At 37.6% G+C, this 15,367-nt stretch overlaps 1 protein-coding gene across 2 annotated transcripts in view; it reads right to left on the bottom strand.

Annotated features, from left to right (window-relative positions):
• LOC145992064 (uncharacterized) overlaps positions 1-15,367 on the bottom strand; it is a 134,511-nt gene that overhangs the window by 55,915 nt on the left and 63,229 nt on the right. For both annotated transcript variants that reach the window (XM_083128228.1, XM_083128229.1), the window contains exons 3-5: positions 13,827-14,018; positions 2,556-2,672; positions 18-200 (exon numbers count right to left, since the gene is read on the bottom strand). In XM_083128228.1, the coding sequence (XP_082984354.1) occupies positions 18-200; positions 2,556-2,672; positions 13,827-14,018 (492 nt within the window). The remainder of the gene's footprint in view (positions 1-17; positions 201-2,555; positions 2,673-13,826; positions 14,019-15,367) is intronic.

Raw genomic sequence — 15,367 nt, 5'->3', positions numbered from 1 at the left:
ATGCATGTTTCACTTACTGCAGTTATACTTTGTTGGGCAACAGGTTGCAGAGTTTACATGTGGGCTGCATCCTTCCAGAGGCAACAAACACTTGGGTTGTACACATCTTTGTTTTCCTTTGATGCAAAAGCAGTGTTCACAAAGGCTGGATGTCATCATAGCTGAACCTTCTGCATACAGCGTTCCATCTTTCAGGCATCCTGAGGATAAATAGTACAGATACAAGGTAGAGTCAATTGAAAACCTTAAAATTCCGACAAAAAATACAGAAAAGACTGTAAACAGCCCAAATTTACAAGAGGCATCGACTGTTATTTACGAAACGACATCAACGCTGCAACACTGAGCAAGTGAGATTCACAACTCCATTTTTGTCATTTTAAAGATTGCACCACCTGCATACACATGCACTAGCAAAGAGCAGTGGTTTCTTGCCCTCTGGAAGCCTAAAACTTAGACATTCTACGACAAATGAAAATTCAATGTCTCCATGCATGGTTAGCATGCCAGCAGGCTTACAAATAGAGGAGGAAGTTTGACAATGGCCTCAGTCTGCACGGATATGGGTGGAAAGACCTTTGCGGTGGGTGGCTCATAAGTGACTGCGCATAGATTCCAAAGATTCTTCTTCTTGAGGTACACAGACACTAACTCAGACTTGAAAATATACTAGGGCAAATCAAAAAGTAAGTTACACCCCCCCCCCCCTGTATAAAACAAACAGAACACATTAGAAAGAAAAAAAATATTGTACAAAAACGTATGAACAGTTAACTTTTTTCGAGATAGTCACCAAGGTATTCCAGAATCTTGTGACCAGTTTTTCGATTTCTTATGTGTAAAAATTCCGTCCAATTTCAATTGAGTTGGCTTTTGTGCTCATCCGTTAACTATCACGGCACCCAGTGAGAGCACACTTTACTATAACCCGACTGGTCATGAATCAGCATAGACACACTATCGTATGATATGTTCAGTTCATTTGCAATCTCTCTTAATGTTCACGTTGCAGTTGGCAAGAATGATTGCATTCACATGCTCCGTTTTGTCGATAGTGTTCACAGTTGCAGACTGTCCAATACACTGTTCGTCATTCATGTTTGTTCTTTCCTCTTCGAACATCTGGCACCATTTCCTGATCATGGGGTGTGACATTCCATAAAGCAGCTACAGCATGGCTGCTTCGGGTATGGGGAGAATACATTTCGGACAGTCCTATCACCAAGCATGATTATTTTCTCTCTTTTAGTACAGGAACGCAGCTCGGGTGTAACTTACTTTTTGCTTTGCCCACGTATGTGGATCAGCAATGGATCTATCCCAAATTGCATAAAACGTTTGGAACCCTATGTGCAGAAACCTACTAGTTTAGAAACAATAACAAATTAAGGTTTTCATTTGACTCTTCCGTGTACATTAAAATCATTTTTGTAGTGCTCTTGTGTTGTTTATTTGGTTGGTTCTTTGGGATGGCACAATGGTAACATTCTTGCCTTGTAATCAAGGGGTCCTGGGTTAAACACCCGGTGGAGGCACATGGTGGTTTGAATTTCATTTTAAAGTGTAGGTCCAGTCTGGATTAGCCTATCTGTGAAAAAAGTGGACTTAAAAAACCGAACACAACTTATTTGTTTGGGTAATTGTTTTTTTACACAAGAAACACAATTGCAGTGACATGTAGTGCTTGCATCATGTTTTGGAAAAAAGAAAATGACCTAAAGCTAACATTAGCTTTTACATGTATAAGTATAACTAATAAAACTGGGGTCATTGTATTCACAAAAGCTAGAATCATGTTTAAATTAAATTCAGCATGGAGAAACAGCCAAGAGTAATATAAAGTGACACAAAAATCTTAAATGCTAATCGTTATGTTTCTACCTCTTTAATTTGCTTTTGAAGAGGAAGAAAGAAGTGGTTAAAAATCTCTTGTAACAACAAAAGATTGTAAATATTAGTTGTCACAAACCGTCAACAATTAAATGATTAAAAGCAGCAAGCTTCTTTCATGTGCTGACATTTTGATTTTCTTTACAACCCTAAATAAAAAGGCAAGGGAAATCACCATTAACATCAACATTAAAGGAATAATTCTAATTTGACATGTGCATTGTCTTTGTGATCATTACATGTTTTATCCTACACATAGTGTTTTATTTATTTGGATTGTTAGTTCAATACAAAGTTAATTACAGTATTTAGTTAAAGAAAACAACATGTGGTAGCACTTTGAGAAATACTAAATTGTAAAGTGTATGTTTGTTTTAGACAATCTAAACTTTGTATTAGCAAGAGTAAAATAATTAAAATTTACATTTGTCAATAATATCAAATCAAAGGTGAAATTTTCAGTAGAATAGCACATGCAATTTAATAATTAATGCTTGAAACACATCTAATGAAATTATCGGTACTATAATACGTAGAATAAGCTCATGGATAGAATTACTTAAATATTACAAAACTATTCTATTTATATATAACATCAGCATAATATTGGTAACTATTTATGTAGATAACCTAATTATTTGGAAACTTGTTAAAGCTGTGCCTACCTATGCCTCTTTCTGTTGTGGTAATGCTTGAAGAATCTGGACCTGAAAATTGTACCTGTGCTGTCACATCCGTTCCATCATTTCGTCTATCCACTCGGTTCATTTCTGTTCCTGTGTCTGCAATTAGAAACAAGAACAGTATTGTAAATTAAATAAGTCGAATGCTATATTATGTAAATAGCTACTGAAATGTTCTATGTATGTTTGGGCTTTCTCCATTTTCATTTTATAGCATTTTTTTGCCCTCATTGTGAAATATTATTGACCATTGCAGTGGCGTCTCGTCCTTTGGGGCTTCTGGTACTTAGCCCCTAAAGAAAAACGGACGTATTCACGTAATTATGAATCACCATAACGCATAACCATCACACAGTCTTTTAAAAGGCGATTTTTACCCACGTAAATTCGTCTGTTGCAATGGATACGACAGCGCTCCTAGCGGCATTGATGTCAATTATCGCTTTCCGGGGCACGTCGCAAAGGAAGGCGTGGCCTACACACACCTACGCTACAGTGAAGGTCACATGCTAGCAGAGAGAGGAGGGGAGAGTGCAATAGATTTGAGTGCTGATTCGGGGCTACTTCCGTTGCGTCGCGTTCGATCTCGCGTGTTGTTCTGTAGTGTTTTGGTGGCTTTCATTCGCTATGTTTGAGTGAGTTTGGCAGGGTTGATGTTCGAACACAAATTGATGAAGGACACAGGCTGTCAATTACAAGACACAATGAATTTGTCCGGAAAAATAGGCATATATTAAATAGAATTATCGATTGCTTAAAATTCTGTGGTCGACATGAACTTGCTCTACGAGGACATAATGAAAGAGAACAATCTTTAAATAGAGGCATCTTCCCAGATTTATTATCCCTTCATAGAAGAGGTAACTTTGAGTTCTTTATTGTAGTGAAGAGTTGAAAAACATAAACTCTATCAGTAGATTGCATTCATTTTTTATTTAAAATTATTTAGAGGGTACCTTTTCAAAAACAGTAAAAATGACAAACATAGTTTTAATAACTCCAGTGGCAACAGCTGAATCTGAACGATGTTTCAGCACATTGAAGCGTATTAAAACCTGCTTAAGAAATGCAATGGGACAAGACAGACCAAATGCCTTGGCACTTGCTTACAATAGAGATAGAATACATTTCAAACATAGAGGGCTTTAACGAAAAAGTAATAACAAAATTTTCTGAGCAGAACAACAGGAGTCAACGTTCGTAGAAAGGTATGTTTCACAACAATACCTGTTTCTTTTGTAATCATGTGAATTGTCATTATATTTTAAATTCTTTAAAAAAAATAAGTCCAGTTTTGTAGTTTAGAAGATAAATACCCGTTTTTTTGTAATTCATGTAATTTGTCATTACATTTTAAATTCTTTCAAAAAAGTAAGTCCAGTTTTGTAGTCTAGAAGAAAAAATACCTATTTTTTGTAATTCATGTGAATTGTCATTATATTTTAAATTCTTTAAAAAATAAGCCCCGGCCAAATTTGAGGCCACAAGACGCCACTGGACCATTGATCTTTCACATACAGTCACTGCCAATAAAAATGGGGCGCACAGATCCTGATATACTTGCTTCCCTGTAAGGCATTATATGTGTTGCCTAATTCTACAGCGATACGTGGATTTTAATAACAAAGTTTCAATGGAATCTTCTACCACCACCACACATAATGCATTGCAGGGAAGCGAGTATTTCAGGATTTACGTGTCCCATTTTTATTGCCTGTGACTGTACATTAGGTTTCACAGTAACAATTCAGCTTTGAACAATTTCTTCCCATTCAATCTGTGAAAAGCAATAACTTTTTGAGAATACTTGCATTCACTTGTGAAAGTGCAACCTTGTAGGTCATTTATTTCTTCATTCGAGCAACTCTTGTGTTTTCTCTGCATGCTAAGGTGAAAGGATTCCCGTTGAATCGTCTAAGGCAAGGGAACCAGGCTTCGGTTCATTGCTAAATTTAGAACATACACGTTTTATTCCAAGTCGCCATTTTTAATTTCGCGCGAGGACTTCATTGTTTTGGATGGATTGCTGCATTCATTTCGAACGTGGTAGTGGAGCTAGAAAAGAATCATTGTTGGAGTGAATCTTCTGTAGCTTGGATTGGAAGGAGAAACAGGTACATGTGATATCATGCAACCGGATGAAAAGAAACGTGGGTCGAGAACGAACTATTTAAAATCATTCATGGAAACCTGACTGCTTCTTCCATCATCTATTTGTTGTAATAAAGTAACACCTTAAGCAAATTTGTTTTAAAAATTACGAAGAAATATTTTTTTTTTCAAAATATGAAAAATACTTTTGCAATGATAATGTTCAATAGAACAACATATAAATTTGTGAGAAGAAAAACTGTCCTCTTTCTCGAACAATGACCAAGAGAAGGGGGCTTGCAACTGGCGAAATTAAAACGCACGTGTTCCCTAACTTCGCCACTTGTGTACAAGCGGTAAACTAAATTAATATTTTAATAACAGTAGAGAGTGGATGCAATTTATTTTCATACTAAACAAAGGCTCTCTACTCCCCTCTTCTCGTCTCCTCTTCTCTCATATAGTTTTCCTTCTCTTTTCTCTTCTTTGCTCCATTTTCCTCATCTCTCCTAGAATCTTTTTCCATTCTCCTCACTACATCTCCTCGTCTATTCTCTCTTTCTTCTCTCCTCTACTTTTCCTCTTCTCCTCTCGCTTTCTCTTTCTCCTGTCCTTTGCCACCTTTCGTTTTCTCTCACCTCTTTTCCTTTCTGTAGACTCTCATCAGCGATGAAATACTAGAAAACCTATTATTTTTCTTTCAGAAACAATTTTGTCACTTGCGATATAATAGTCATATTTTTAATACTTTTATACACTAGTACTTGTTTTTATTTTATAAATATTTATTGTGCATGTGGCAACCGTGAAATTGAGCCTAACTCTACACGCAACCCACCAACGCCTTGTGTAAATTCGGTTGCCTAGTTTAAAATGTCGCTGTCCTAAAACTTTTGAGAGACACTGTACGCCCTTTAAGTTTTGGTGTCCCTCAACGTTGAAAATCTGTATGCAAATCTAATGAATTCTAAGTATTACTCTATTTAAGGAAACAAGTTCCATTGTCATAACATGAGTTCGTAAGTTCGCCATGACGCACGATACAGTGGCGAACTTAAGAACACGTGCAGCTTTTTTTAAACACGTCAGAAACTACTTCATAACAATTATACATTTAATTTTAACAGTACCCCTAGAAAGTACACAACGTAGGCTTTGAAATGATATATTATACTATCTACTGTTGTATTAAACGGATACTTACGGAGCAAATGTTATATCAGCGCTAGCCAGCAGCAACCACTACCAACAGAATGTGGCGACTATCTCCAAGCAAGCACGCGATAACGGAAATCGACCTTGTGTTCAACGTAGTTTTCAAGGCACCATGCACCTGGCATGAAGTAGCTTCTGATATCTTTCGGCTAAACATAGAATCTGTGGGGTGGCGAACTTCAGGACAATAGCGAAGTTATGGCTACCTGCCTTAATATATGGGGGTGGGGGGTCATTCCATGTCAAATTAACAAGGTCCTCAACCTTACATGTTTTGATTAATTTGAAATTTGGGATACTGGAAGGGCCACCTGAGGTAGGAAAATATAAGACTTTGCACATCCATATTTGTATTTCCGAAATTACAGTGTTGCAAACTGTGCGATTTTGACAATTTTTTCCAACATCTTGTTAACTGTAAATTATTTCGGCAACCAGGGCACCTGTAGAAGTGATTCGGATGGTGTTTGAAAGTTAATGAAGGGTTCTTTCACACGAGATACAGCATGCCTATGCCAGGGTAAAAAACAATTGAATATGGTGTAAAGAAAACTTTTGCTAGCCATTTTCTCAAAAATGGGTCTTTTAATTTTTTTCAAAATAAATACATGTCATACATACACTATTACTCGATAAGTGTACAAAGTTTAAAAATGGCACGCCAATGGGATCCGGAGTTATGTTAAATTTAGGTTAGGTTAGGGCAGGCTATAGTATATTAGGTAATGGATGATAACATATTTTAATAGAAAATTCCTAATATTCAAAAATAAAAATCTAACAGAAATCAAGTTTGAATTACCGTACATGAATATGATTTTTAAATTCCCGTTTATTAGAAATACAGGGGGACTCAAATGTCCGGTTCCTTAAGCAACTTCGTTATTAGAGCACATATCGAAAAGTGAAAAGAGGGGAAAGTTGGTGGAAGTAAGCGAGTTTCAATCTAAAGTGCTTGAATTTCCAACGTAGCATGCACCGTTCAGGCTGTACACTGGTAAGACCTCTGTACCAGAAATACGGGTAAATATTGATGTTTATTTTATTGTAGGCCTCCCAGATGGCGCAGTGGTAGCGTCGTCGCCTTGTAATCAAGGGGTCCCGGGTTCGATTCCCGGTGGAGGCATATAGTGGTTCGGATCCCACTTTAAACTGTAGGTCCATTCCCGATTAGCCTTACTGTGCATAAAGTGGACTTAAAACTCCACATCAATCCAATATTTTATTGTAATTAATGATCACTGATTGCAATTTTTTTGCAAGAAAATTTTGAGAAGGAAGTGACAGAAAAAGTAAATTTTAGTTATTTTTCAAGTTTCAGTAATTGTAACTGAGCTACGTTTAAAAATGGGTAACTGTAACTGTTAATAATTTATTTTAAGGAGCAACTCAACTTTCCGAACAATATGTGAATATCACGATACCTACAGTTTTATTTGAGCTTTTTTTTTTGTTCGTTTTTTAAAAGTGTTTTTTTAGTTTGAAGTCCTCTTTTATGTACAAATAGGCTAATTGGGACTGGACCTAGAGTTTATAGTGGGATCGGAACCACTATGTACCAAGGGCGCCGACTTTCCAAAATTTCTGTGGGTGCATATCAATGGCGGTTAGGTCTGTAATTATCAAGTATTGTATACTTTAAACAACTTACATGCACAATGATTGCAAGAGGCAATGATATTATCAACACGTTACTAAAAGAAAATACCACATTCATACAAATTAAAATGAAAAATCTTCATAAATGCAAATAATTTTAATTGTATTGCAGAAAGAACTATGTAAGAATTTTGTTGTGAACAGAAACTACAAAATGACTAACTTTATGTACCAAATAATAATAATAATAATCATGACATGTTAACTTTCAATATAAAACACATTCCTTCTTACGTCATTTGCACTTCTGAATTTGTTTGCAATTTTGGTAATGTCAATATTTTTAGTCATTTTTTTATAAACATTCAAAATTGCCAAATCATTCAATATTTTTTGGGTCATTGTTGACCGCAAAATTGTTTTCAATCGCCTAAGTGCTGAAAATGACCGCTCAGAGGTACAAGAAGTAACAGGTATAGTTAAAATCACCCGTACAAACTTCATAAATTCTGTGAGCATTTCACGCATGGGACCACTGTTTTCTCTACTTAAAATATTTGTAATGTCTGACAAGTTACCCACTTTTTCTTTGTTCGTTCTGCACACATCTAGAAACATGTCCCTGTGCAATGTTAGCTTGTCTTTATCAAAGTCTGTCCCATCTCAATGTTTTAATTGCTTATTATTTTTTGATAATGGCAAGTGAGAAATATTTATTTTATTTTGTTTTTATCAAACTAAAAATCTTGTGGGTGCGCCGCACCCACAAGATTATTTATGTAGGTGTTCGAGCCCCGGAGCACCCACGTAGTCGGCGCGCATGCTATGTACCACAGTGTTATTTCAAGATGTGACCCACCCAAATCTTTGACAACCATCCAGTAACTCTTGCACACCATTGAAGGCCACTTTTAAAGTATCTCAATAAAATTTACAAATGCACTAAAACAAGAAAATAACACCTGCAATAGACGCATGTTACCGCCACTTCCATCTATGATTGCCTCTCCTTGCAGAATTACTTTTGGGACAAAAGATGCAGTGTCCAGCAGTTGCAGTTTTTAATGGAGTGCATCCTGACCTCTTTATGTTCAGAGAGCACCTTTGGCAGCACAATGTGCTGAACGCCATTCCGTTTTTCACCAATCATGTAACGGTAATTGCTTTATGAGGAGGTGGGGCGTTAACCTGGAACACGCTAATTTAGCACGCGCTGATTGAACTTGCAATTAAGAAGCTGTTCAATGTGAAAATAATAACAGGGGGCTTTCCTGGAAGCAGTGGAGCAGAAGAAAACACCTGTTCCAGTGGCTCCATCTGCCGTGGAATTTTCCCATTCAGATTTACGGCTTGCATGCCATCTCCCGCATTTTCTGATAACTATAGAAGCTGCGGCTACAAGCGGCTAGGATAGCCTTAGCAACTTCGGAGATACAACAGCACCAAACCTGGCCTTCTTAACCTATCCATGTAGGCATATAATAGCAGAAATAAGCATGTTTTTAAGCTATTATATGCCTACGTGGATAGGTTAGGCAGGTCAGGTTTGGTGCTGTAAGCATGTATTTCCAAGTTGCTAAGGCTGTCCCTAGTCGCTCGTGCTGCGGCTGTCTTTTGTGTCATGTACCCAACGAACACTTGTTCGAACCTATTTCGAATGTGCATAGAAACAGGGGGAAGCGGCATTGTAGAAGCAGTTGACTTGACATAACAATAAATTGACGAATCATTGTGTACCCATCGTGTTCGAAATCAGCTGTGTAATATTTACTTCCGAGAGTCGCACGAGTTTAACACGTTAAACGAGTTATGGTAACTGGCTGTCCCATAAGTGCTTCCGTGCGTTTCGTGAGATTCATTATGCTGTCCCAAAAGTCGCACTCCGTGCGTCTCGTGAAAGAACGAGATTCACCAAACGCACGGGCCAGGAGGCTGGTTTGTTCGGTGAGAATCGTCTGCTGCTTGCAGACATCGCGGTTCATGATGGCTTCAAACTGCTCTAGTTCGGAAAATGTATTTTAATTTTAACAGAGAGCGATATGAAGCAACATGCGCAAGAGGAGTGTCCCTTAACTCTTCTTACAATGTGATTAAAATGAGTAACAGTGCTCGCAGCAGAGTTTATTTCTGCGAGAAGGACGTGCCTTCCGCTGGACGCCATGCGGAATTTCTATAAACAAAACTGTGCGCCTGCGCTTTCGTCTAGCGCGTCCCATAAGTCTGTAAAATAACTGTTTTCACCAGGTTCACGAGGCCAGTTACTTTCGTTCGTTTCGTTACGACTTTCGGAACGCACCCAATGGCTGTCCTTTAAAGATGAAAAAAAAAAACGTCTTAGGCACGGTCTTGGCGGAAGTGACATCACGTAGTGCAATCGAGCCGGCAGCATGCAGTACGCGACATTGCACAATCGATCACTACACTCGTTCGTTCGCTTGTTTGAAAACATGGAAGTCGATAGTCCAGCTGTTTGTAGTTCTTCTATTGTGTGGAAATGAAAGTACAAGAAGTTTTAAAAATGCTGTGTGATTTAATTTTGGGTCATTGTGTGTATGCTCTATTGTATGGCGTGTAGTCGAAGTGTAAATCGAAAGTTTTTCGCTTTCAGTCCAGGCTTTAAGACAACTTGGAGACTATTCTCGAAATATGTTCTCTTCAAGTACGGTCTTGCACCTTTCGGACACAGCCTTAGATTGTTACTTTGCCGACTACGCAGTTCTTATACATGTAAACAAGACGATGAATTTGCATGTGGCTCCGGATCTTTTTATGCAGAAATGTCCTTGTATTGTACATCAGATAGGAAAGTGCTTTAACTTAGTGCCTATGGTAGTATGCTGGTCATACACGCTGAAATGGACATTTACCCAAAGTTGGGGAGCGGGTGCAAGGCGATACTGTTACCCACTGCAAGGTAGAAATGTTCCATAAACCTTTAGGAGGGGTCTCATCCGTAGCTGATCCTATAATTATCCAACCCTATATACATTCACTATTCACTGTACAAGCATGTGTATTATGGATTTGAATATTGGTTAAATCTATAATTTTACTACGCCGACTGCTTGGGAGGGGGATATGAGAGTAATGCCAGAGGTCTCAGGTTTGAACTCTTGTCAAAGGGGATTTTAAAAATTTCCAACAGTAGAGGGAATTTCAAAGTCGGAAAGGAAATGTTTGGGTAATCATAAGGTAATTTTGATTTTGAACTAGGAACAATAGTGGAAAGAGGGCGGCCAAAAATGAAAGTGAAGGGGCTGCGGAAGTGATGTAGTTTCTCAAGTTTCAGGAATTAAATATGTTTGTCCGAAGGAATGGTTCTCACAGCATTTTGTGTGTGTGTTGTATTTTTGTAAAGCTCTGCATAAGTATTTAAAAATGTGTTGCCAATTTCGATTTCTCAACTTACGTCAATTCAACATGCCAGAAAGTTTCGGGGGTGGTTGAACCGTACTCCCCTTTTAAATAAGGCCATCCCCCCCCCCCCCACACACACCTAATTTCAACTCCAACCGTTGGTTATTTATTATAAACTCAAATCCATCCTAAAATACTTAAGATATCCTCGCAAATCCTCAACTTATGTAAGAGTTGATATTTAATAATTTTGGAGAAATCTTTACTCCCTTCAAATGCCTCTTCCGCCAAGCATGAAAATTTTATGTAAAATTAGAAGCTTTGTAAATGGCTAGGGTGACCAGACATACTGTTTTTAAGAGTATTATACTCTTTTAGAGGTTCATATACTCTATACTCTTTTCCTTGCTATTTAATTTCATTCATTATTTTACGCGTAAAAATGCGTTAAAATCCACAGAAAGAAAAGAACCAATGATGGGTAAGTGGATGTCAGTACAGGCTGAGTCAAATTTCAAAGTGATTGTGCCTCTTGTAAAATTCTTGTTTACTCTGCTGGTACAAATGTTGATTGTGAAAGAGTCTTCAGTGTCATGAAAACTTATTGGAGAGAGGAAAAAGTACACTCCTGGTGTCAACACTTGAACAAGTAATGCAAGTGAAATTCAATGTGGACATGACATGTAAAGAATTTGGACTGGCAATAAAGAATGACTTGAACATACTCAAGAAAGCAAAATCATCCCAGAAGTATGAATGATGGTGCCTATTGGTGAGGAAGTATTTGTAATTAGCTAATTACATTAGACCCATAAGTAATTTGAATCTGTAGTGTAAGCCTATTTTATAGGGGCTATAATAGAAGCAATAACAAATAGCCACCCTTATTTTCGTTTTATTTTTTTATGTTTTGTGCATGCGCACCTTCAACCTATAGACTATACTCTTTTTGGTCAACAAATATCTGGTCACCCTATAAATGGCGTTAGCATATCCGGAACAAAATCACCAGTAGAATTTTGCGACAGCAGGAATTCCAATTTGAAGGATGAGAAATGGCGTACGTGACCATTGTAATCCAACAAGCACATGGCCCATAGAGTATGAAAGTGGTTAGAGGCCAGCGACAAAGGAAGTTCATTGTCTTCGATTTCACCGTTAATACGACACCATGCCTGACCCCCACATCTGACCTTGAGGTCGTCCTCCAAACTCCAGGGGTCCAAGAATGTCGCTGCTTGGGAGGCTGGCTGGCTGCTGACAACAATCACGACTGTGAAAACGATGCCAATGTTTCCAACCACACACACGCTTTTCATTGTTCTCGTGGCAAAGGCGAGGATGTTGATGTCAGAAGTCTAGCTGAATAACTAGAAATATTATAATATCCTTTCTAAGGCTATTCGGGAGCATCTCGATGAGATCTACATGGGAACTGTTGCATCTATGATATTACTGAATGCGGACATGTAGTTTTCTCTACTGACAATGGACAAGAGGAAATTCATCTGTATTATTTGTCTTTTAAATAGGCGGATGAAGGTCACGCTCTCTCCCTTCCTTTATCTAAGTATCAGCAACTTGTAACCCTTGTTATCTTCTTCACTGCCCCTAAATGTTGCCGCTCTATTGTTCTACCAATTATCTAGTAGAGAATTTGTGTAAGGATGTAGACTGTAGGGGCGGATTGTAAGATTATCTGAAACTTGCCGTTGAGTCTTGTGATTTTATGATAATATATTAGGGCTGAGCCGATACCGATACTCTTACTCTTGTCATTTCTTCTCCTCCTCTCACTTTTACTCGTTGTTTCATGTACAGATTGTTTGAGTCTCCTGTCTTTCCAATTTCCAATCCTTTACAGTATCTGTGCAAGTTTAATCCAATCACACTATCAAATGCTTTCTCCAGATCCAGATACTATAAACTTCTTATCCTTAGGTATATTTCACCAAGTCTCTGCAGTCTTTGCGTATCTTGTACTTTTTACCTTCCTGAAACCAAACTGTTCTTCGACCTTGACGTACAAGCGTCTATTTAGTACGAGCAGGAGAATTTTCGCTGAGTGCCATATCAGGCTGATTGTCCTGTATTCAGTACATTTGCTGCATAGAATATAACGTTTTATATTTTTGTTCTTGGAATTGATCTCTCTCTATACACACACACAGAGGTTTTTTCTACGTCGTTGTTATCTTGCAAACCTCTCTTTGTTTCCCCCATAGCTTGAAAATTTATATTTCTTACTTACTGCATTTTACACGTCGTTATTCTCTATTCTCGTAACACTAGGATTCAGGTACAAATTATCTACCTCATAATTTGTATATACAGGCGGAATTCGTACTATTTGGCGGTTTACGTTCTTAATGACAAGAGCCCGCTGTGACTTTGTAGTACAATCTTTTAAGGATGTGACAAAGTACAGTGTGAGAGAGAGAATTTCGTTACTCTTGCCATAAACCACGGTCTGTAGCCTTTTATTGATTCAAATGGATGATCTGGCATTCTAACTCAGACCTTCGCACGAGGCGAGCCACATTCGATTTCTTGGTAAAAAAAAAAAATAATAAGGATTTTCGATCATGTTGAGTGTTACTGACGAAGTGGATTCTTTTCTGCAACGTTTTTTTTCTTTTTATGACATCTCAAACGGATCACCCCATATGAATTCGGACCGGGTGGAGTGCATCAGCAGTTAGCCATAGTTCCCCGTATGGCAATTTCCGTCAGAGTACCAAAAAATGACATTGAGGTTTGCATTAGAACTCTGATCATTATTAAACATATTGAGAGACCAAAACTGTGGAAGTTAATATTCCCCCTCACGTTTTTTTTTAAATCAGTTTGAAGATATCTTTTAATCTTCATAGATGGAATCACTGGTAAGACCTTGTTGAAATTTATAATGGCTTAAGTATTTTGTTTCACATTTATTCGTAAATTCTGCCAATCTTACAGTTTGATTTGAAAAAATAGTGAGGTACATACCGCATATTAACTCCGGGCAACAAGATTTTCTTCTGTGGACAATAATGCAACCTGGTGGAGGAGGGAGAGGCAGATCCTGGCAGACTCTGAGGTAGCAGACGAGGGAACCTCTTCTGCAGCGACAGTGGAGGCATCTTTCGTCTGTGGACACCAACTCTCCTTCGGCGTACAGTTGGCCCTCGTAGTGGCAACCTAAGAGAGAGGAAAGTGCATCAGTGGTCTTCAGAAAACAAAATGAGCTCAGACTGAAGATTTCCCATTAGTCCCATATTATTATTTATTATCTAATGGGGTGGCAGGTTAGTTTTTGCTTTGCATCAAAAAGAAATTGTGTAGTGGACATATTTGATAAGGACTTAATCAAAGAAAAGTACTCCATGTGCTTAGCTGCATTTACGACGAAAGAGAGATTTGAAAGGTCACACAACATAATCCTGCTGATTAAAATTCCCATATAATGTTCACAGATTTTTCCTTCATTGATATGGGTGAAAGTTATATAATTTAAATACAAGAATGACTATTTCGGTAACGGTCTGAAAATATGAAGAAATTCGTTTGTGGCAGATATTCAGTCATTTGGTTCCAGAGTAAAAATCTCGGAATTCCGGCAATTATGCGTGAATTATTGGCTCCCGGAATTCTGCGTAAATTCTTCTTGAATTTTTCTCCGTAGATGTGGAAAATTGCAACTTTTCAAAATCCAAATCCCATTCAATTCGTACACATTTATAAATGCCCTGAGGCAAGTTTTTCACAAGTTTAGCTTTCACTTTTGTCGGGGAAGGAAAAGAAAGCTGCGTCTAAAATATATTAGAATTCTGTTAATCTGCTTATTTTGTTAGTGCCATTTGCAGAACAATCTATCTGACAGACCAACGATTATTCCAAGATAAGATATATTTAAGTTTATTAGGTAAATGTGCGTTTGAGATTCTCATACAATTAACAATTTTTCGTATATTAATTTATCCCGTGACATTTGCGACTTGTATTTGTAGATGTATTGCGAGTCTGAGTGTAGTGAAATTACAAATAAACTCCGCACCTTAAATTAATTATTTTAAAAATACACAGCGTTTAATTTAATTAGAATTTTTGAATAATTTGGAATCGTACAGACCCTTTATGTTGTAAATATAATTGTGTCTGTATGTGTGTGGGTGGTGAGAGGCACAGAGAAATAGGGAAATCATCTGCTTGTAACCTTGAATGTTCGGAAAGTTCACCTTGAAAAGCGGGAATTATACTTGAATTTATCATGGTCCTAGAATGGCCACCCTGTATAATGATAATAGCTTTACGTATTTTTAAAAATAATTCATACTTTATTATTACGTGATCAAACAACTTGACCCCTGAAGAATTCATCACGACGCTTACCCCAGAAATTCAAACTTCTTGACAGACCTGTTGTGGGCTAATAGCACGAATTTTATTACATTTTAATAAATAAAGATGCTAAATTACTATAGCTGTGAAATAAATCTTAGCCGACCAATAAAAATATAAACCAGTGTTCGAATTCTTCTCCTGGGACA

The sequence above is a fragment of the Lepisma saccharinum genome, chromosome 9 (genome assembly GCF_977018435.1).
Source record: "Lepisma saccharinum chromosome 9, izLepSacc3.1, whole genome shotgun sequence".
NCBI lineage: Eukaryota > Metazoa > Arthropoda > Insecta > Zygentoma > Lepismatidae > Lepisma > Lepisma saccharinum.
Note: the sequence above shows the minus strand (reverse complement) of the source record. Positions and strands in the feature narration are given on the sequence as shown.